Source organism: Scyliorhinus canicula, chromosome 11, assembly GCF_902713615.1.
Source record: "Scyliorhinus canicula chromosome 11, sScyCan1.1, whole genome shotgun sequence".
Taxonomy (NCBI): domain Eukaryota; kingdom Metazoa; phylum Chordata; class Chondrichthyes; order Carcharhiniformes; family Scyliorhinidae; genus Scyliorhinus; species Scyliorhinus canicula.
In genome coordinates, this window is record NC_052156.1 from 58522842 (window position 1) to 58545703 (window position 22862).

The 22862-nt window shown below is 42.1% G+C and overlaps 1 protein-coding gene across 10 annotated transcripts in view; it reads left to right on the forward strand.

The window, feature by feature from the left end:
* Nucleotides 1-22862, forward strand: part of LOC119973102 (microphthalmia-associated transcription factor-like) — a 400216-nt gene that overhangs the window by 343978 nt on the left and 33376 nt on the right. For all 10 annotated transcript variants that reach the window (XM_038810635.1, XM_038810638.1, XM_038810637.1 and 7 more), the window contains 4 exons: nt 5632-5859; nt 8774-8797; nt 11948-12043; nt 14961-15078. In XM_038810635.1, coding sequence (XP_038666563.1) covers nt 5632-5859; nt 8774-8797; nt 11948-12043; nt 14961-15078 — 466 coding nt within the window. The remainder of the gene's footprint in view (nt 1-5631; nt 5860-8773; nt 8798-11947; nt 12044-14960; nt 15079-22862) is intronic.

Genomic DNA, 22862 nt, shown 5'->3' on the forward strand with positions numbered 1-22862 from the left:
CGTTGACTCTGTTTCTCCCTCTCCCCAGATGCTGCCAGGCCTACTGAGTTTTTCCAGAATTTTCTGTTCTTATTTTAGATTTCCAGCATCTGCAGTATTTGGCTTTTAGAATGTAATTGAGCTTGTTTTGCTGGTTTAGCTCATGTAGCTGGACAGCGTGGCTATCACCATTGGACTACTCGAGTATTTCCCTGGGGCAAACGGGAGCGACACCGTGCCAGCGTCTGCAGCGCGACCCCCTACAAGAGCTTGCCTCCATCCTCACCCACGTCACCTCCGGCTCCCTAACCCAGCCCCGCACCTTCTCGCCGTTCACCGGCCAATAGTAGTACATCAGATTCGGAAGGGCCAAACCCCCCAACTGTTGCCCTCTCTGAAGCACCGTCTTCCAAATCTTCACCACCATACCCGCCCATACAAAAGACTAAATGAACCCTACCACTCCCATAAAAAACATCTTTGGCAAAAAAGCCAGTAAGCACTGGAATAAAAATAAAAACTGCGGCAAGATATTTACCTTTACCACCTGCACCCGGCCTGCCAATGATAGCAGGATGCTGTCCCATCTCAACAAATCTGCCTTAAACCTATCCACCAGGCTCATAAAATTCAATTTACGGCCCGAGCCACCTTCGCTCCCAATGCCTGAGGTGAGTAGTTGCCACGCGAAACGGCAATCCCCACCAAGCCAGCTCCTGCCCAGGAGTGGAAACCAAAAAGCACTCGCTCTTCTCCAAATTTAATTTGGATCTCAAAAAAGCCCTAAATTGCCTGAGCAGCCCCATTATATCCCACACCGTTGGACCCAGGTTAGAAATATACATCGAAAGGTCATCAGCGTACAGGGATGCCTTATGCTCACCCCCGCCCCCTCTCACTATCCCACTCATCTTATTTGAGCAGCTCAGCGCAATGGCCAAATGCTCTATCGCCAGCGCGAACAAAATGGGGAACATGCATTTCCCCTATGCAGCTGAAAATATCCCAAATTCACCTAATTTGTATGAACACTCGCCTTTGGTTCCTTATATAACAATTTGACCACACCACAAACTTAGGCCCAATCCCAAACCATTCCAACACCGCAAAAAAAAACTCCACTCTACTCAATCAAACGCTCTCACCACATCCAGCGCCACCACCACCTCTAGCTAAACCCCTGGGGAGGTTACCACATTTAACAACTGCCGCACATTTGAGGACAACTGCCTACCCTTTATACACCCTGTCTGATCCTCCCCAATCACCTGCAGAGGGTACTCCTCCAACCTAAGCACCTACACTTTGGCAAGAATCTTGGCATCCACATTTAACAGGGATATTGGCCGATACGACCCACACTCCATCGGATCCTTACTCTTTTTTAACAACGGCGAAATAGATGCCTGTCCCGTCTTCTCTGGGAGCGCCGCTTTAGCCACCTCATCCTCAAACATTTCCATTAACTGTGGCACCTGCCTACCCAAAACTTATAGAATTCCACCGGGGAACCCATCCGGCCCCGGTGCTTTACCAGTTTGCATCTTCCCTATCGTTGTCCGATTCTCCTCAATTCCCACTGGCTCGTCCAAATCTGCCCTCTCCTTCTCTTCTAATTTAGGACACTCCAGCCCCTCCAAGAACTCCCTCATATCTGACTCATTCCCTGGAGCTTCGACCTATACAACAATAAAACGACCTATAAAACTCCTCAATTGCCCGGTTTACCTGCTCCGGTGCCAGCACCAGCCCTTCACCCCATCATGGACCTGAACAATCTCTTGCAAAGCCGCCTACAGGTGCAGCTGTCCAGCCAGCAGTGACTGGCCTTCTCCCCGCACTCGTAGACCACACCCTTTGCCCACCTCAACTGGTGTTCCGCTTCCCCTGTAGACATAAAGTCAAACTGCAGTTTGTTTTTACTGACCAAAAGCTCTGGAGTGGGATCTTCCGCATACTTCCCATCCACCTCCAAGATTTAATCTACCAGTCGCTGCCACTCCTTTCTTGCCTCCTTATCCACCTATACCTTATATGAGATGATCTCGCCACCTACCACCGCCTCCCAAATCCCTGACAGCGAGACCTCCCCATTCTTCTTAAACCCCACATCACCATCAATCACCTTTGCCATCTTCACACAAAAACCCGGATCTGCAAGCAGCCCAACATCCAACCTTCACGCCGACCTCTGTGCAGGCCTCGTCTCCAAGACCACATCCACCAAGTGCGGAGCATGATAGGAAATGACAATCACCGAGTATTCAGTTTTTCTCACCCCTGACAACAACAACATCCCCATAAGAAAGAAGACAAGCCTCAAATCTACATTATACACTGGTGAAAAAAAGGAATACTCTTTGCCCCCTGGATGTAAAAACCGCCAGGGGTCCGCTCCCCCATCTCCTTCATAATCGCTGCCAATACCCTCGCCTCACCGAAGGGGTCAACGATTTGGATTTGTTTATTGTCACGTGTACCAAGGTATAGTGAAAAGTATTTTTCTGTGAACAGCTCAACAGATCATTCAGTATATGGGAAGACAAGGGAATAAAAGAAAATACATAATAGGGCAACACAAGATATAAAAGAGAGAAGTTAGTAATAATGCTAGTTTTAGAATTAAATTTTAAAAGGTTAGAACGAGTACAAGTTAAGTAAAAAGTGGATCTGTTGCGGGGAGCTCGCAGAGAATCGCCTCGCTCCGGCGCCATCTTGGAAAAAACCAAGCACGGCTTGGACTGATCCATCTTCGGCGGCAACGCTTTAATTAAATCCCCACCTAAAATTAATTGATGTGTCCCCCTCCCATCTACATAAAAAACAAAAGAGCCCTCCCACACATCCAGCCCTTCTAAACCATCCAAACATGATAAACCCCAAACAAAGGGGGAAAAACCCCAACACATTATCCTACCGTCCCCAACCACAACATAGGAAAACAAAGTCTAAACTCAGTTTTAGTCCCAATCCCTCAGCCCTCACAAACGCCACTAGCCCTCCCCTGCCGTCTCAAAGTAATAGTCCTCGAGTTATCCGTACCTCTCAACTTCGCTGGGTAGACCACCCCGAACAGATTACTCTTGTAAAGCATTGCCTTCACTCTGCTAAAGGCCGCCCGCCCTCTTGCCTGTGCCAATGTGACGTCCTGGTATATACGAATACCAGGTGCTTTCACACCTCACTTTAGATTCTGCTTGGCCCATCTCAAGACCTTCACTTTCATCTGATAGCTGTGAAAACAAACTGTTACAGCTCTTGGGGAATCATTCGCCTTTGGCATCGCCGGAGCGTCGAATGAGCCCCATCCAGCTCAAAATTGAAGGTGTTCTTCTCCTCCCCCAACAACTTTGCGAACATCTCAGAAAAGTCCTCGATCAGCCTCCAGCCCCCCAGCCCCTTAGGTGGCCCCACGATCCGAAGGTGCTGCTGCTGTCACCTGTTCTCCAGGTCCTCTACTTTGGCTTTCAGCCCTTTCTTACTTTCCTCCACCTTCCGCAGCTCCTCTGCCATCGAGGCGAGTTGGTTGCCGTGCCATGACAATGCTTCCTCCACCGCTTTCGACACTTCTCCCATGTTCCACACTGGCGTCCATATCTTTCCAAGAACCTCCTTTATCAGGGTCAATGTATCGTTTCCTTTTCATGCCGCTCAAAATGCTTATCAAACTGTTGCTCAAATTCCACCACCATCATCTCGGCCTGCATGACCACCATAATATGCCCAGCCCCACCCGGCGAGCTTTCCTCTCACAGTACTCCGCACCGAACATGAGCTCGCAGGCAGACTTGCGCCCGTTCCTTTTCATGCCATATTCTTCTGTTGCATTTTTGACATCCTCTAATTACCACAACTTTGCTGGAGAATGTTCATATAAAATGTACCCCCAAAACTGGGTGAAAAGGGCCAAAAGAATGAAAGCTCTAGCGGGAGCCACCCAATGTGCGACCTCCACCTCCATGTCGCCACCGGAAGCTCGACAGTAAAGCATTTTAATAAAAATGCTGAACTTTGTTGTTTCCTAATCAGATGGTCGGTGCTTCAAGCTGTACAAGTGCCTGTTACTTAGATTATTGTTGCTCATCTATCTCAGCTGTATAATTCTCTACTTTCCAGTTCAGAACGGAGATTTAAGGTGGATCGATAGAGAGAAGCAAGGCTTTTTTAAGACAGAAAGAAAAACTGATGTTGTCTTGCTCACCATAGATACGCCACAGTACTGAGCGCTGGCAAAATCCACACCTCAGATTATATCGCCTACCCACCAACAGAGAGCTTGCAATGAAAGGAAAAACTAAGGAAAATGGGCTTAACAAAGTAAAAGAAGAAAGAAAAGACTTAACAAAGATATTTGCATATCTATTTGTGCATTTCTCATAACATTTAGATCTCTCCATAACTTACTCTATTACAGCACTTTCACGCTGTAAAAAGGCTTCTTTGTGAACCTTGTTCACTTTTCCACTTCTAATGTTGGGACTGGAACGAAAAATGAATTAGCCTTGGAGCAATTATCAGTCAAAAAATCATAATCTCTCCATGAAAGAACCCATTTTATGCATAAGATACAGTGACGTCAAAGCTGTGTAAAACTGCTAATGGCAAATAATTTTTAATTTATACGGCTAACGACCATAGCATCTTGAAAGCTTCTTCTGTATGCTGTTGATGTCTTTATATGCATAACTAATTAAGGGAGTTTTTTTTTATAAGACCAGTGGTTTTGATGCCACTTTATCTAGGCCACTGGTAAACCATATTTGAAACATAGTCGACAGCTACCAATGTCCTTGCGTGGAGCAGTTGTAGTTGCACTCCTAACATTTATTGGTTCATTTACTTTAAAACACTAGTAAATGTTTCATCATATTTGAAATGTTGGAGCTTAATCATTATCAGGTACGTTTTGCTGTAATGTACTGTGATTGACCAGTATTTAGTTCATTTTATTTGGTTGTTTGTTAAACAACACCTCATCTTATTTAATTACTAAACGAAATGTGATATTTTTGACCTGATTGTCTTCTAAATATAACTTTTGGGTGGTGTCCGTTGCAGACATTACCGTTTCTGAATTCAGCATTAAGACTTCCAAAAGTTATAAATAGTCTGCAGGAATCTGAAAGAGCTGTTTATTAATGCTAAACAGCTGCTTGTAAGTAAATTATCAGCAAATATGCTTTTGATTGAATTATAGTGTAAATTAATTTTATAATTTAATATGCAGAAATTGGCTTCACCATTGTGGAAATTATATGGCTTCATAGTTTAAAGGCTTTTTGTTATCCCATTGAGAGCTTAGAAAATCAGTAAAATCGTAGATCTGCTACACAGATTTGCAACCTCATAGTAGTTCAACTACAGTAAACTCTCAAAGTGTGATGCTCTCCTAAAATCTTGAACAAAAGGAAACACTCTGCAGCTTCTTCCAACACTGTTTTTCTAAGGGAAGTGATCTTGTATTTATGTCGCCATTTTGGATGCTTCATATTATTTTATTTGTTCACAAGGGAGTCTCATTTCTTTGCCACGTAGAACTTCAAAATGATACTCAAACTTTCGTTACATTGTGCATTATGTTATGTTTTAATTATAGAAACAAATAAAAACTTAAGATTGACACTTTTTTTAAAAATTCTGTTCTACATGTAGGTGCAAACCCACCTTGAAAATCCAACCAAATACCACATTCAGCAAGCCCAAAGGCAGCAGGTAAAGCAGTATCTGTCAACCACCTTGGGCAACAAGCTGTCAAACCAAGCCTTAAGCATGCCCTGTTCTAACCAACCAAGTGATCATGCCATGCCTCCAGGAACTGGAAGCAGTGCACCTAACAGCCCAATGGCCATGCTAAACATCAGCTCAAACTGTGAAAAAGAGGTAATCGTAAAATTATTTTGTGTGGATAATATTGGGTTAGAAGTTAAAAGGTAAATAATTTCACAAAGTATAATCAACTTAAACATGAAGCTGTGTTTTTTTTCAATTCACGTTTTAAAATCTTATGCATAGTTCAGATACTTTGAGCTTTTTGTACTTTTTTTTGCAGTTTGATAAAATGGTTGTGATTTTCATGTTAATCAATAGTATTTTGTGTCTGAACTACAAGGATGAGAAAGTTGTGAAAGGTTAAAATCAAATGTGCACTTGTGGAGGCACAAAGGTGAAAATGTCTCATATGGCGCAATGTGTGTCTGTATTTCAGAGATAATAGCATCGTAAATGTAATGATTCTACTGCTAACCAATAGATTAGTCAGCATGCAGTATAAATACAAAATACCTTTTATGTTAGTTATCAAAAAGTAATTATTGAAGCTTCCTCAGGATTTTAGTCACCTATAAACATTGTGTTCCTAACCCATCTATGCTTATGACTGCTATCCGCACTGCAAATCTCAGTGTTACATATCCGTTTGCTATTAATATTATGTTTGTTCATGTACCAGAACTAGCACAATTTTCTGTCTGAGGGTGTAGCATTTCAATAATTTGCACTGTTAAAAGATCTACCCTCAAGAAGTGTAAGAGTATAACATAATTACTCTTTGCACCCTCTTCCATAATTAACGGCTAACTGACCAACCCATTTTAAGTAATATAGCATGCTGTATGTAGCATGTGGGTAGTCCAAGTTGACTTGTGTGATTCAGTATATACATTTTTCAAATCATAGGTACAAACCTAGAACTTTTGCCAGTAGAGATTTTATTTATTCCAAGATTAAAGTGGTATATTTTGGAGGCCTAACTTTTTACACAACTTAAATCTAAATATGAAATGTATTAATGTACTGCCTATTTCCATCAGGACATGATGCAACCTTTCTACCAACAGTCTGTCATGTCAAGCAGTAATGCTAGTGAGAAATGAGTGAAAATTGCTGGTGGAGGGTGGCAGATTATTAAAAATACAACATCTGTTCTGTTAACCTAAATATACAGTGTTTAAAAACTTTTAAAAGAAGAATATCAGTATACTATATCACATCTGCCTGGCTTCAAAATTAAGAATAAATGTTTTGCTGCAATACATTGGGTACTATTGTGTTTCAACGTTAACATATTGATTATAAAATGCTTTCTAGCACAGGCTGGTGCTGTCATCTTTGAAATATTTTGTTTTAAAGCCTGGACTTGTGTAGCATTTCGTTTGCAGAGGAGAGTGATATGAAAACACAAATATAGGAATTTCATTACTATAGATTTGAAGCCACTGCTAACTTTGTTAAAACTCGGGCAACACAGTGGCGCAGTGGATAGCACTGCTGACTTACGGCACCGAGGTCCCAGGTTCGATCCCGGCTCTGGGTCACTGTCCGTGTGGAGTTTGCACATTCTCCCCGTGTTTGCGTGTGTTTTGCCCCCACAACACAGAGATATGCAGGGTAGGTGGATAGGCCATGCTAAAGTGCTCCTTAATTGGAAAAAATGAATTAGGCACTCTAAATTTATAAAATAAAACTTTGCTAAAACTCAAAAATGACCTTAGGGCCCCCAAAATATAAAACAAATGAACAAAAAGGACTGTTTTGTGAACAGTTGCAAACCAACAAAGATAAGAATGAGAATAAACAAATTAAAAATGGTGGTGAGGACCTTTTTAAATGGATCACCACTCTACATTTTTCTGCGCAAACATGATTTAGTGTCTGAAGATTTCCTCCTGCACTACTTATGATAGTTGAGTGCACTGTTAATTTTCAACTTGTTATTGCTGTGCAGTGCAGCAACTTTAGCAGGTATTGACACAGCTTATTCAGGTGCACAAATAGACGATCAGTGGTCCATACACAAATTTCACCTTTGTGAAGGATTTCTTTCCCTCAAATTTAACTTCCACAATTTGCATAACGATAGACATACGAATCTGCTATGAACCAGCAGAATCAGATCAAGTGTGGTCAAATATACATTTTTGCTTTAAAATAATATTCCTTTATATATTACGTATAGATAATATAAATATTTGAATGATAACTTGGAGCAATTTTGTGGCTGAAAATGTGTTCATCACAATAATAAGCATTATTTTAATCAGTATCTAGTCCACCATCTGTAAGTATCTAGATTGAAAATAGCAGAAAGTAACTTTTAAAAACTGGACAGAACCTTCTAGTTACATCGGTCAATAGTCAGTTTCTTGGTAAATTTAAATAAAAATCTTCAAATGCTTTTCAAACTTGCCTATTAACGTCCTTGTACCTAAAAGTAAGCTGAATTTTAAGAGCCTCTTTGAAGTCCTGCAAAGAGGGGCAGTTAGTGGAAACTCACTGACAATTTGGGGGTGTGACCGGTTTTGTAAGATGGACCAACTTCTAACCCAAAAGCTGACAGAAACTTGATTGCTGTTGGATGTGATTTGCACCTGAAATTCCTCAATCTTTTGTGTGCTGGATTGGCCAATTTCAGGTGAAATGCATTGGAGAGAACAGCACAACCTAGTGGAAATTCCAGACCTTGGTTCTCTCTGCTGATAGCACCATGATTTTGCAGACAAATTTTGTATCTGAACTCTTGGTCTTTTTTTCCTCTATGTATTAATGTCGCACTCTTGTAATTAACAGCACCTCATGAAGTGACATATTAGAAAGCAGGGTACGATATTCAGTGTCCTCAGCTGGTCATCTAATTTTTAAAAAATAATTAAATGCACTTATTCTGTTCCTATGTCCGAGTCTTCTTGTGGTTGTCTCTACCTTAACCTGGGGATTGTTAAACATCAATTAAATATACAAGGTGCATACAATTTAAGGAGTTTTTGTGGAATATCTAATATTTTCTTTTCTTTTGCAGGTCTGGTTGCCCGAAATGAAAATGGTAATAAAAAGAAACCTACAGATGCTAATATTTCGCTGAAATCTGCTGAATGTATTGCATGTATTAAATGTTAAAATCAGTAATTATTTAATGTTTGCCACTCCATATAACAAGGTATATGTTGCGAAAATACATTTAAGATTGATGATCTTTCATCTGAACGGTGACCATTTCAATTCCGACTAACTTTGGTTTGGCAACGTGCATTGATGGACTGCGGATGGGGCATCCATGACTCCTACCTGATAATGTCATCAAAAAGCATGATTACTTTTCATGATCAGGTCACATTTCAATATCGAGGGCTAACCTATCAGCACAATTCATATTATCTGTCATCAGCTCAGCTGTTGGGAGTGCGTGAAATTTGGGGAGATCATATTGGGAATATGTTCAGTTATTTGTTTTGAAAACATAAAAGAGTGTGGAAAATCTGTGTTTGCGTTGAGTACTGTGAGACTCTGATACTGTGCTTTTTCAGTTGTGTGGTGATACACAGCTGCCCGTTGATCAGATGCACCTCATTGAGTTGGAAGAGGTGGGACAGGAAGCACTCATGACTGGATAGGATGCAGGATATGGATGGGTGGGGGGAGAATCAGGACAGTTCTGCATTTAGATTCAATGAAAGGCTCAGGCTATATTGACTCCCAAACAACAACAACTTTCTGGTACTTTTAATGTAATAAAGCATCCCAAGACATTTAACAAGAGCACATGAGAGTAAAACTTGACTCTGAGCCGCTTTAGACAATATTCATAGAACAGTACAGCACAGAACAGGCCCTTCGGCCCTCGATGTTGTGCCGAGCCATGATCACCCTACTCAAACCCACGTATCCACCCTATACCCGTAACCCAACAACCCCCCACTTAACCTTACTTTTTAGGACACTACGGGCAATTTAGCATGGCCAATCCACCTAACCCGCACATCTTTGGACTGTGGGAGGAAACCGGAGCACCCGGAGGAAACCCACGCACACACTGGGAGGACGTGCAGACGCCGCACAGACAGTGACCCAGCCGGGAATCGAACCTGGGACCCTGGAGCTGTGAAGCATTTATGCTAACCACCATGCTACCATGCTGCCCCATAGCACGACTCTGGGTCTCTGGATTAGTAGTCCAGCAACCATACCACTATGCCATTGCCTCCCCCGTGGGCAGCACGGTAGCATGGTGGTTAGCATAAATGCTTCACAGCTCCAGGGTCCCAGGTTCGGTTCCCGGCTGGGTCACTGTCTGTGCGGAGTCTGCATGTCCTCCCCGCGTGTGCGTGGGTTTCCTCCGGGGTGCTCCGATTTCCTCCCACAGTCCAAAGATGTGCGGGTTAGGTGGATTGGCCATGCCGTATTGCCCGTAGTGTCCTAAAAAAAAAGTAAGGTTGGGGGGGGGGGGTTGTTGGGTTACGGGTATAGGGTGGATACGTGGGTTTGAGTAGGGTGATCATTGCTCGGCACAACATCGAGGGCTGAAGGGCCTGTTCTGTGCTGTACTGTTCTAAATTCAAACATATAGCCAAAAGCATAGTCAAAGAGATTGTTTTTAATGAGCATCTTAAAGGAGGAACGGGAGAGAGGTAAGGATGTTCAGGGAGGAAATGCCAGAGCTAAGGGACTATGCACCTGAAGACACAACTATTAATGGTGGTGTGATTAAAATAGGAGTTTTGAAGATGTCAGAATTAGAGGAGTAAAGCTATCTGGAGGTTGTTGGCCTGTAGAAAATTACAGAGATTGGGTTGGTAAGGCCATGGAGGAATTTGAAAACAAGGATGAGAATTTTGATAATGAGGCGTCACATATCTGGTAAAGCAAGTAGGTTAGCAATAACAAGCGTTATGAGTGAACAGGACTTGATGTGAGTAAGGACTTGACACCCAAGTTTATGAAAAGTAGAAGTTAAAGATAAAATTATTATCCTTGTTTTTTTTTATCTCTCTGTGGCCTTATCCCTTGCTGTCCCTGTAATCTCCTACAAACTCCTCTCTGATGTCATGCCTCTCCTTCACTCATTCCTTGATATGTCCCGCTCTCTAGAATTTCCTCATCTACCTGACCATCCTCTTTTCCTTATTTAAAATCCTGATCAAAATCCACCTCTTTCATAAAAATTTGGCCACCTTCTGAATCTCTCCTTTTGCTTCACACCAGTTTCCCTTACGCCTTTGTGAAGCAACTTGTGCTGTATTGCAATTTGTTATATAATATGGGGATCAGATGGTGCAACACATTTTAGGCCCAACTGCTTCTTTCTTTGCATGGAACATCTTTACACTTTAGGCTTCTTGTTCTGCTTTGAAAACCACCACCAAAACCTGCCTTTCACCTTTGAGACATATAATTGCCATAGAATTGCAGCAATCCAGAAGGAGGCCATTCGGCCCATTGAGTCTGCACCAACCCTTTGAAAGGGCACCCTATCTAGGCACACTCCCCTGCCCTATCCCTGTAACTCAGTAACCCCACTTAACCTGCACATCTTTGGACAATGGAGGAAACCCACGCAGACATAGGGAGAAAGTGAAAACTCCACACAGTTACTCAAGGCCGGAATTGAACCCGCATACCTGTCAGGTCCTAACCACTGCGTCACCTTGCCACCCTGTTAGTTTGAATTTCAATCCAGCTCAGACCTAAAATTTAATTTTCTGACATTTGAAATCAGTGTAATGAAAATTGGTCACATTCTATAATAGCCTGCCTATCTGCTGACACACTTTACTGTGACAAAAATGAAAATCTGTTCCGTAGTATTTGAAACTTATTTCTGCTAGCACAAAACTGTGATGATGATGAACACAAGCGTTTTAAAGGGAATGGTGAACAATAATGATTTTGCATGCTCCGATGACTGATAACCAATGTTAAAATTAGATTTATAATCTTCTGTTCATGAAAAGAACACTGATGTAACAGATGGCTGTGATGGTGATAATTTTAACAAGTTCTGAGATGAGAGAAGGAGGCTTAGTGTGATCTCACATATTTCTCCCAAAGCTAAAAATGAATCAGCTTGAAAACTTATATGACTATGAATAGTTCAAAGGATTTTAAAATTCAAAATCAGTACATCTAGGCAGATGTGATCTGAGGCGTTTTGCTTCTGATTGTTTCTTAAGCTTTTTTCCCCTGCTGGTTATTACAGATGGACGACGTCATTGATGACATTATTAGCTTGGAGTCAAGTTATAATGATGAAATTCTTAGCTTGATGGACCCAGGAATTCCAATGGCTAATACGGTAATTTTATACCTCTTATCAGTTTTGATTCTGATTTCTTTCCCCTTATCCTTTCCGTAACTTTTTCCATGTAGTTCCTTTTTTCAAGGTGGGTCAGTCTGGACAAACAAAGTTGTGGAGATACCAGAACTTTTTTTTTAAAACACAGGATGCACTTCACACACGGAAAAATGACATCATTTTGGGCGTGGAAATCTGTGGGAATCCTCGCGAACCTCTCACACTTAGTCATTTTTTTTGAGGGGGTGTGACTTCTACCGGCATTGAGAGAGGCAGGGCCTAAAAACGATGGCAGGTCCGGCTCCTCCGAGGTCAGGACAGCAACTGGCGTATTATGAGGAGGCAGTGGCGTAGTGGTAGTATCACTGGACTAGTAAACCACAGACCCAGAGTAATGCTCTGGAGATCCAGCTTCAAATCCCACCACTGAGGTTGGTGAAATTTGAATTCAGTACAAATCTGGAATTAATGATGACCATAAATCCATTGTCAAAACCCATCTGGTTCACTAATGTCCTTTAGCAAAGGAAATCTGCCATCCTTACCTGGTCCGGCCTACATGTGACTCCAGACCCATAGCAATGTGGTTGACTCTTAACTTGCCCCTCGAGGGCAATTAGGGATGGATACAAAATGCTGGCACAGTCTGCGACGCCCAGAACAAATTTTTTAAAAGGGTGCCATTTTAAATAACGCGACAGACCACCCTCCCTTTTCGCTCGTCTCCATTTGCAGAGGTCAGTAGTGATTCACGCAAGCTTCATGCTGCATCGAGTGGGAGAATTGCAAGAGTCGGGAGAACCTGGCTTAAAACCCATCCTATAATATAATAATAATCGTTTAATGTCTCAAGTAGGCTTCAATGAAGTTACTGTGAAAAGCCCCTAGTTGCCACATTCCGGCTTATGTTCGGGGTGGCCGGTATGGGAATTGAACCTGCGCTGCGAGCATTGTTCTGCATTACAAGCCAGCTGATCAGCCCACTGTGCTAAACCAACCCCTTATGTATTTAAATGAAGCTGGGAGGGTCCAGGAACATCGTGAACTGTTTGTACTCACACAAATCCCGTTTCTGGGCTCACCCAATATTTTCCTGACATAGCAGGATTTGCTCTGGGCAACTGAAACATCACAACCACAGTTTCTTGTGTAGAATGCATTAAGTTAAGATTCGGCCAGTTGTTCGGGTTTGTCGACCAACTCACTATAAATTCCTAATGCATATGTAATCCATGTAATATTGTGAAGAAACATACTCCATTACTGCAACACTAGACAGAGCTTATCCATTTTGTTACTTTCAAAAGCAGTAAAGATTAACAGTTTAAAAATTACAATGGCTTTCATGAAATTGTATCAAAGATTAAATTATCTGTTTATCTTTAATATTGTGTGTGGGATATTACTGTTTGCAAACTGTTTGTAAGGGGCTGGTTTAGCACATTGGGCTAAATCGCTGGCTTTTCAAAGCAGACCAAGGTAGGCCAGCAACATGGTTCAATTCCCGTACCAGCCTCCCCGAACAGGCGCCGGAATGTGGCGACTAGGGGCTTTTCACAGTAACTTAATTGAAGCCTACTCGTGACAGTAAACGATTTTCATTTCATTTCGTTCAAAATGACTACTGCTAACACCTGCATCATAGCACTGACTGGACTTTACAATAATTCCTTGTATTTGAAATGTTCTTGAACATTTTGAAGAGATATGTGAAGGCACTATGCAAATACAAGTTTGTTTTTTTGTATGCTGGCAAGGTTTGTCGATATAGTTATTACACAGTTATTTGAAATAGCTAAGATTTGTAATTAACAAAACCGTATACACTTAGAAAGCCCAGCCAGTTATTACACATTGTTCGTTTAATCAAGGCCATCTTTGAGGTTTGCGTAAAAGCAACCCTTTATAATGTGAGGTAGCTTAACTCCGAGGGCATAAGTATCAGCCAAAAAGCATGAAGCAGTACATGCTGACAAACTGGCTGCTGATGTGGGAAGAGCAGAACAGCCTGAGACACTTAGGCTGTTGGTGCCCAATCCATCTTGGCTGCCACCATTGTTTATAGACATGGAAAATGAAATTGGAATCTACTCAGACTGCCTCCAATGCAGACATTGATCACAAACAGATTTTCAAGTTCACAGTTTCCAGAAAATTTTGTATTAATGCAAAATGTATAAGACAAATTAACTGTTGAAAATTTAAGCTATTAAACATGCAGCATATGTTGTCATTTGCATACAGATTTAGGATTTGGGTTTTAATTAAATGTTAATTATTTGGTATGATTGCCATTGTCTTCTTATAACACCGCTCACCGTGCGTGCTGTGGTCTATGGTTTAAATCAACAACTTCCATCAGGGTTTCCTTTATATCACGTTGATGCTCAAAAGAACAAATATTATCTCTCGTATCGGAACATAACCATCATTATTCGTTTCCTTGTATCCAAAGGTTACCTAGTCAAAACTAGAAGTTCGCGCTACCTCAGCCAACATACAATGTTTTGTTCATACGGTACTTTCATTCATTGAAAATTGCTCTGAATCAAATTAATGTTTTTAATGGTAGTCTTTCTATATTTGCTTTTTTAAATTCAGATATAGCCTGAAGGACTTTACCCATAGGTTTTTCCACTCGTCAGTTAGACTTGTAGATTAGTAGTAGATTAGTATTTTTTGTAAAATAGAATTGTGATTGTTTGGAACATTGTTGAAATGCACAATTGGATAAAATTTGGCTTTGCCATAGTGTCAGAAGTACGCAGGTAGAAATGTAAAATACATTATAAAACAGATTACAACAGGTCACTAATCTAAAGCAGCACTCAGAAATCAAATACACATATTTGTTTTGCACTGATTTCCATCTAATTTGACTGAAGAATTCCTAACATATCATTGTTTAATATTTCAGTTACCGGTACCTGGCAATATGTTAGATGTCTACAGCAATCCAGGAATGGCAGCTCCTGCCATTACCATCAGCAACTCCTGCCCAGCGAATCTGCCGAACATCAAAAGGGAACTCGCAGGTACAATCAAGCTCACTTCGCCACAAATACCAATACGTTGATTTTCTTTTTAAGTGCATGTGACAATGGGGATTAAATGCACTCGGAGTATTTTGGCAAATAAAGTAGAACCAGCAACAAATGTAATTGCCATAACATGGTCAAGACTAACATGAATATAGGGCGGCATGGTGGCACACTGGCTAAAATATTACTGCCTTACGGTGCTGAGGACCCAGGTTTGAGTTCAACAAACTGCCCTCCAAGTAACATTCAATTGATGGCATAATTTTACAGAAGCAGGAAAGTGGACAGATTGGAAGCAGAATTTAAACTATTGCTTTACATGTTATAATAGTGAATGGGATACATGTTTCTATGCTATAGAATAGCTGAAAGCCAGTTAATACTGCTGAATTCATACAGCATTTTCAATATTATTCCAATGTCTCCGAGTCTATTATCGCGCATTACCCATATGTATTGGTATTCTCTATAAAATCATCCCTGTTCCGCAGGGATCAGTACTGGGACCTCTTTTGTTTGTAAATAAATAAATGACTTGAAAGAAAACGTAGCTGGTCTGATTAGCACATTTGTGGATGATACTAAGATTGCTGGAGTTGTGGATAGTGATGAAGATTGTCAGAGAATACAGCAGGATATGGATAGGCTGCAAAATTGAATTGGGCAGAGAAATGGCAGATGGAATTTAACCCGGACAAATGCAAGGTGATGCATTTTGATAGATCCAATTCAGGTGGGAGCTATAAAATAAATGGCAGAACCATCAGGAGTATAGACACATAGAGACATCTGGGTGTGGGGGTTCACAGATCCTTAAAAGTGGCAGCACAGGTGGAAATGGTGGTAACGAAAGCATATGGCTTGCTTGCATTCATTGGAAAGGGCATTGAAATGAAAATGAAAATCGCTTATCGTCACAAGTAAGCTTCAATGAAGTTACTGTGAAAAGCCCCTAGTCGCCACATTCCGGTGCCTGTCCGGGGAGGCAGTTACAGGAATTGAACCGTGCTCCTGGCCTCCTTGGTCTGCTTTAAAAGCCAGCGATTTAGCCCTGTCAGCCAAACCAGCCCCTAAGTATAAAAGTTCACAAATTATGTTAGTTATATAGAACGTTGGTTAGACCACATTTGGAATACTGTGTCCAATTCTAGTCACCATACTACCAGAAGGCTTTGGAGAGGGTACAGAAAAGGTTAACCAGGATATTGTCTGGTATGAAGGATATTGGCTATGAGGAGAGATTACATAACCTGGGATTGTTCTCCCACGAAAGACGGAGGCTGAGGGGCACCTGATGGAAGTTTATATAACTGTGAGGGGTATAGATAGGGTGAAAAGTTCAAGACTTTTTCCCAGGACGGAAATGACAATTACAAGGGGACACAAGTTCAAGGTGAGGGGTGATAGGTTCAGTGGAGATGTGTGGGGAAGTTTTTTTTACACACAGAGTGATGGTGGCCTGTGAGGTGGTTGAGGCAGTTATGATAGTGACCTTTAAGACTTATCTAGATTGACACATGAACAGACGGGGGTATAGAAGGATACAGGTGGTTGGTTTAGATAGAACATGTGATAGGCGTTGTCTTGGAAGGCCGAAGGACCTGGCCTGTGCTGTATTGTTCTTTGTATCAAAATACTTTTTTCTGAGAGTATATCCTTTTATTTTAAACTGTTTCTATATTGAAAAAAACACTAAAATGTAATAGTTTTAAAATGTCCTTCCATATCCTTTACTTGGCTAAAATAATGTTTCTCTTGATATTTATCAAATGATTTGTATCAGGGTTGTGGCAGTGAGAGATAGGAATTTGAAATTCTGGAGGTTATAATCAACAATTGAACAGTAGATGAATATTCACATCCATGTTTCTGTTACCTCTCATTCCAATGTTCTCCTAGCCATTCTTCCATCTTCCACACTTCATAGACTTCAGCAAATACAAAACTCTGCTGCCCATAGCCTAACCCATTCCAAATGCTTTGTATCCAACACTTCTGTGCTCGCTGACCAACATTAGATCCCAGTCTGGCACTGCATCAATGTTAAAATTATCACACTTTTCAAATTCCTTTGTGGCTTTGTAGCTCTCTATCTCTGTAGCCCCCTCTTGCCCGACAACCCTCCAAGATCTCTCCAATCCTCCAGTTCTAGTCTCTTGCACATCCCAGATATTAATTACACCACCATTGGTGCCTTCAGTTGCTTCGGCCCTGTGCTCCGAAATTTTCTTCTTAAATCTCTTGGCCTCTCCACCTTTCCCTGATCCTTTAAGATGCACTTTAAAATCTACCACTTTGACCAAGCGTTTGGCCATCTGTTGTAGTACTGCCTCGCGTCTCTGTGACCAATTTTGTTTGATAATGCCTCTGTGAAGTGCCTTACAATGTTTTACTCCCTAAAAGTGCTGGACAAAATGCAACTTTTATTGCTGAATATGCATTTTAAATAAATCTTGACATCCATAAATCAACACCTCCATGGTTGGTACAATAATATCCCTTCTGCAAAAGGACAAGCACAACTATAGTGTGTGTCTGAACAAAGTGAATGTCTTGTTATGCTCTCGATGTAGCACAAGCTGCGTCCTTGATGTGCACTCTGACAAAGGAAGGTTCAGACATGGAGATAACTTCAACACGTTTATTAAACTATTAACAATTCTCCTACTCGGATTCGACTCTACTGTTAATCCTTCTACAGCTACTCAGACTGACGAACCAGTCTGCTACAATCCATGTGGTGGGTGTGATGTTCAATCAACCCTGTGTCTGTACTCACTGGGTGTCTCCACTGGAAAGAGGAAGATCATGTGTGCTGTGTCCTTTATATCTGGGTTGGTGTAATGCCCTCCTGTGGTGGTGTCACCTCTGTGTGTATCGTGAATGCCCATTGGTCGTGTCCTATCTTACTGACCTATTGGTTGAATGTCTGTGTGTCATGTCTTTGGTGCTCCCTCTAGTGTCTATCTAGTCTACATGTATTTACATTAACCCCTTGTGTATCTACAATGATGCATATCACCACATCCCCCTTTTTTCGTGTTACATATTTTCTGTACAGTGTTAAAGAAAATTGAACAAACTAGGTAGATAAGTGATACTATGTACAAGTTATGATGACAGTGATCATTAAACAATAAGTCCAAATCATATGCATGAATCCAAAATGTATTAATTATTATGGTCGAGTGTCTTTCTTGTTTGGTTGGTGAGGTGGTGATGTTGATGGTGGCATTGCTTTGTAAACACCATCAGTGTCCCTGTGTGTAAGGAACCAAGAAGTGGTCACATCACTTTGTTGTCTGATTTTGAGTCTTTTTTTCTTACGATGCTTGTGGTAGCGATGTTGGATGGCATCTGTCCTTAAAGCCAGGTTGCCTGTTGGTAGTGCAGCAAACATAAATTGGGAAGATGCATCGTCCTGCCATGGTATGTCATTGTACTGAGCTGAGCAGTAACGGTTTCCCTCATGGCCTGAGTCGTACCATGTCGTACCAGTCGTAGTTCCAGTGGCGTTGTGTTTGTCGTGCTCGTTGTCGACGCTGTTGCCTTTGGTACGCTTCTCGTTATTGTCGTTGATGTGGTTTTCATAGGTTTTGTTGTTGTGTTGGATGGTTCTGTTGTTGTGTTTGCTGCGCTCAAGGACCACACTCTGTGGATAATATGAGTCCTTCACACAGTTACTCGTGTCAGCGTGCTTTGAGGCATCTGCTGTTTTCTTGAGCGTGCTGTCACTGAGTTTGCGGCGTTCCCCGTCTGGAGTCAAGTCCGGTTTACTTGAATCAGCTTTGGTTGTGGTTGCTCCCCGTCTGGAGTCTGGTCTGTGTCACCTGAGTCGGTTTTTGGTTTCTTGCCTCTCCCCGTCCGGAGTCATTTGCAGGTTCACTTGAGTCAGCTGAGATTTCTTGATGGTCCACGTCAGGAGTCAAAACATTCAGGAATGCATTTGGTTGTGGAGAGACTCGAGCGAATGAGGTTTGAAGTAACGTGGTGTCACCGGAGTCACCAGTAGTCTCACTGTGATTGTCGAGTGCCTCTGCACACACCAGCTGAGGTCTGTCACATTGCACATCTTGCATGTGAAGTGGGATGCCGTCGTCACTTGTCTCACATACAGTGGATAGAGCCTCAGTAGCTTCTTGTTGTTCACTTGAGCTGGGTAGACTGTCAGAGTCTTCTGCTTGTGGCTCAAACAAATTGGGTGGACTGTCATAGTCGCTTTGTTGTTCACTGGAGCGTAGTAGACTGTCATAGTCTTCTTGCTGTGCACTTGAGCATGGCAGACTGTCATAGTCTTTCTGTTGTTCACTGGAGCATGGCAGACTTGAATTGTCTGCTGCTGGTTGCTCAGAGGAGGTTGCTAGACCCTCATGGTGTTGTGCATGCAAGGACTGCGCTTTGGAGTCTTGCGTTGCTTCTATCGTGGAGGCTGTCCACGCCCTCGCTGTGGAGGCTTGTGTCACTCGAGTCACCTCTTGTTCATGCAAGAACTGCGCTCTGGAGTCTTGCATTGCTTCTGTCGTGGAGTCTGTCCACGAGCTCGCTGTGGAGTCTTTCATTGCTTTCTGTGTGGAGGCTGGGACCATTCGTGGTGCATGGACCTCTCTCTGTGTGGAGTCGGGGACTCTTTGTGGTGCGTGGACCACTCTCTGTGTGGCTTGTACCACTCACTGTCTCTTGGCGTCAGGCCGCAGCATAATCCTGCACTCACGAGTCAGGATGTTGTATCTGCTGGGCTGAAGATTCCCCAATCCGAAGAACTCGTCGACGGGTCGTCAATTTACAACACGTCTAGTTGCGGTTCGGATTTGGTACTGGGGTAGCCACCTCCCAAGGTGAAATCTTCGTCTGAGTCGTTGTTATCCAAGACCGTATCATCACATTTTGTGTCGGAGCTGGCATTGGGCTTGTGATGTCCAAAGAAGAATTCAAGGTCTGAGTCGTAGTCTTCAAGGACTGTATCTTCTCTTTGGGCGGTGCTAACTGCTTGTTGCAGGGTTCTGCGGAGGTTACTTTCAGCTACTGGTCGAATTTCAGGCATTGCGCTGTCGTTCCAGGTGAAAGAATCGGGTTTTACGGCTTTAACATTTTTTTTCGCGTTTTGGGACATTTCCCCTTTAGGTGGGCGTGGTCTGGGCCCCCTGACGTCATGACGCGTGTGACGTAGGTCGTAGGAAGCAAATGGGCATGCTCAGATCGCTGTTCCTTTACTTGGGGCCTTTTCCTCAACTGCGCATGTGCAGCACCTTTACCAAGATGGCCGCCGATCAAAATTGTCGTTCTCTGCTCTGGGACCTCGGCCTCGTGGTGAGTACTGGCGCCTCTTACCGTTTTCTGATGGTTTGTTTGTGTTTTCCTCGCAGTATTGTTCGAATATGTCCAGGACTGCCTGGAAGTCACTCCTGTTTTGCCCTTTGGAGAACTTGAATGTTTTGAAGATTTCTTCTGCTCTGGCACTGGCGATGGTGAGCAGAAGCTCTGTCTTTTCAGCATCGGCCACGTCTTGTAGGTCGGCTGCTACCAGGAAGATCTCAAACCTTTGCCTGAATGCATGCCAGTTTTCACTGAGATTGCCGTGGCACGTGAGCCGCTGTGGAACCGGAATCTCGATCATCCTGCCTGGGTGTTGTTGCTGGTTGTCACTGTTTGCTGAGTTGTAACTATATGGATTGAAACAGTCACTCACTGCTACCATGTCTTGTTATGCTCTCGACGTAGCATAAGCTGCTTCCTTGATGTGCACTCTGACAAAGGAAGGTTCAGACGTGGAGATAACTTCAACACGTTTATTAAACTATTAACAATTCTCCTACTCGGATTCGACTCTACTGTTAATCCTTCTATAGCTATTCAGACTGACAAACCAGTCTGCTACAATCCACGTGGTGGGTGTGATGTTCAATCAACCCTGTGTCTGTACTCACTGGGTGTCTCCACTGGAAAGAGGAAAATCATGTGTGCTGTGTCCTTTCTATATGGGTTGGTGTAATGCCCTCCTGTGGTGGTGTCACCTCTGTGTGTATCATGAATGCCCATTGGTCGTGTCCTATTTTACTGACCTATTGGTTGAATGTCTGTGTGTCATGTCTCTGGTGCTCCCTCTAGTGTCTATCTAGTCTACATGTATTTACATTAATCCCTTGTGTATTTACAGTGATGCATATCACCACAGTGAACTTGGTCAATGTTTATTTGTCACTGGTGTAAAATGTAAAGTGCATCACTGCCCCCTAAATATTACCTCAGTCAGCTTATTAATAGTTCAGGATGGATTTCCCTTCTGCACATCTTGACATAGATATGAGGAGGATCTGAAAGGTGGTTCACATACATGCTTTGTTTTAAGAACCCGCATGACAGTTTTGAGTCAATCCTTTTTAGTTTTGTTTCAAAATGGGGCTTTCCTTCACGTACACATCCTCTGCCGTTACATCATCTTGCACAATTGCGGGAGTGATGTGGAGTGCCCACAGTACTGAACCAGTGTGACGCTTCTGATGGCTCCACTTAATATTCTTCACTGATATTTTAGTATCGTTTTACAATGAGATTCGAGTGATTCCACAATATAAAACTCAGTTCACAGGACCTCAGTTCACAGACCTTCAGATTGGTCCCAGAAAAGCCAAGACATATTGGAAATCAGTTTTTGTACTGAACTGTTACTGAAATCAATTGAAGTGTAACCACCCCTGGTCGTTTGAGTTACAGATTCCATGTTGGTATTTTTACTCGCAAAAGGAATGTAATTGTGCAGTTTGTTTTGTCTGTAAACATCTTTCAGCAACTTTCAGATAATGAACTAATTTGCAGATTGCTAGCCAATTTACAATTTCTATATTAGTAATACCTAAATGTAGGATTATCTTCATTGAATTAATTTCTGACCATTTGTTATTGCTATTATCTTCAAAAATGAGTGCTTTTTGACAAAATTACACTCTGCGTAAAACTCTTGTTTTGTTCACTTAATGTTTCTCTCCTGAGAATATCAGATGCATCTGTCAAAACATAACTTTTGCTCATGTTATACATCCATTATACAACTCAGACGTCTCACTTCTGAACTCATCAAACATTGGCCAATGTTTTATTGAATTCAAGGGTAAAAGGGCCAGACGTGTCATCAGAGCCTGATCTGTAAAGGGGAAACTTCCAGTAGGTGTTTCTCTCACCTGTACAATAGGCATTGGGAATCGGTTAGCATTGGCCACAGTGACCATTTTAACCACCTACCTACCCAATTTCCACCAGGTGGCCAGTGTTAAAATCTTCCCTAATGTGTTTAGTTAAGTCATATGCTGAAGACAATTGAATACAGACTAGAAACAGATGTTACCAAAATCACAAGAACATGATGAATATTAAATATTGCCAATTAGCGACTTTTTTCTACATTTGCTGTTTAGTTTTAGCTCAAGTTAAAGATGTGGGAGAAATATCTATTTTTATCAGTAAGGTGATAGATTCTGTATTGAGCATACAGTGGGATTATTTGTATACTCTTTTTATGGTACACAAATTGCCAATTGCAGCAAGTCAGTAATTCAAGGTCATATTGTGCATCGAGATTTCTTGCCATGTCTTGCAGATTATTTACTTGTGTGCTCGAAGCAACGACACAGCAAAATGCACCTTAATGAACATCACTGACACAGTAATGAACCACAACATTTTTAGTCGGATAGTAAAGCTTTCTGGTGGTTTAGTGAATGGTGCTGTCTTTCATTCAAAACACCAAACCTAGGCCCACTCTGACCTCCCCTGGTGGATGTATT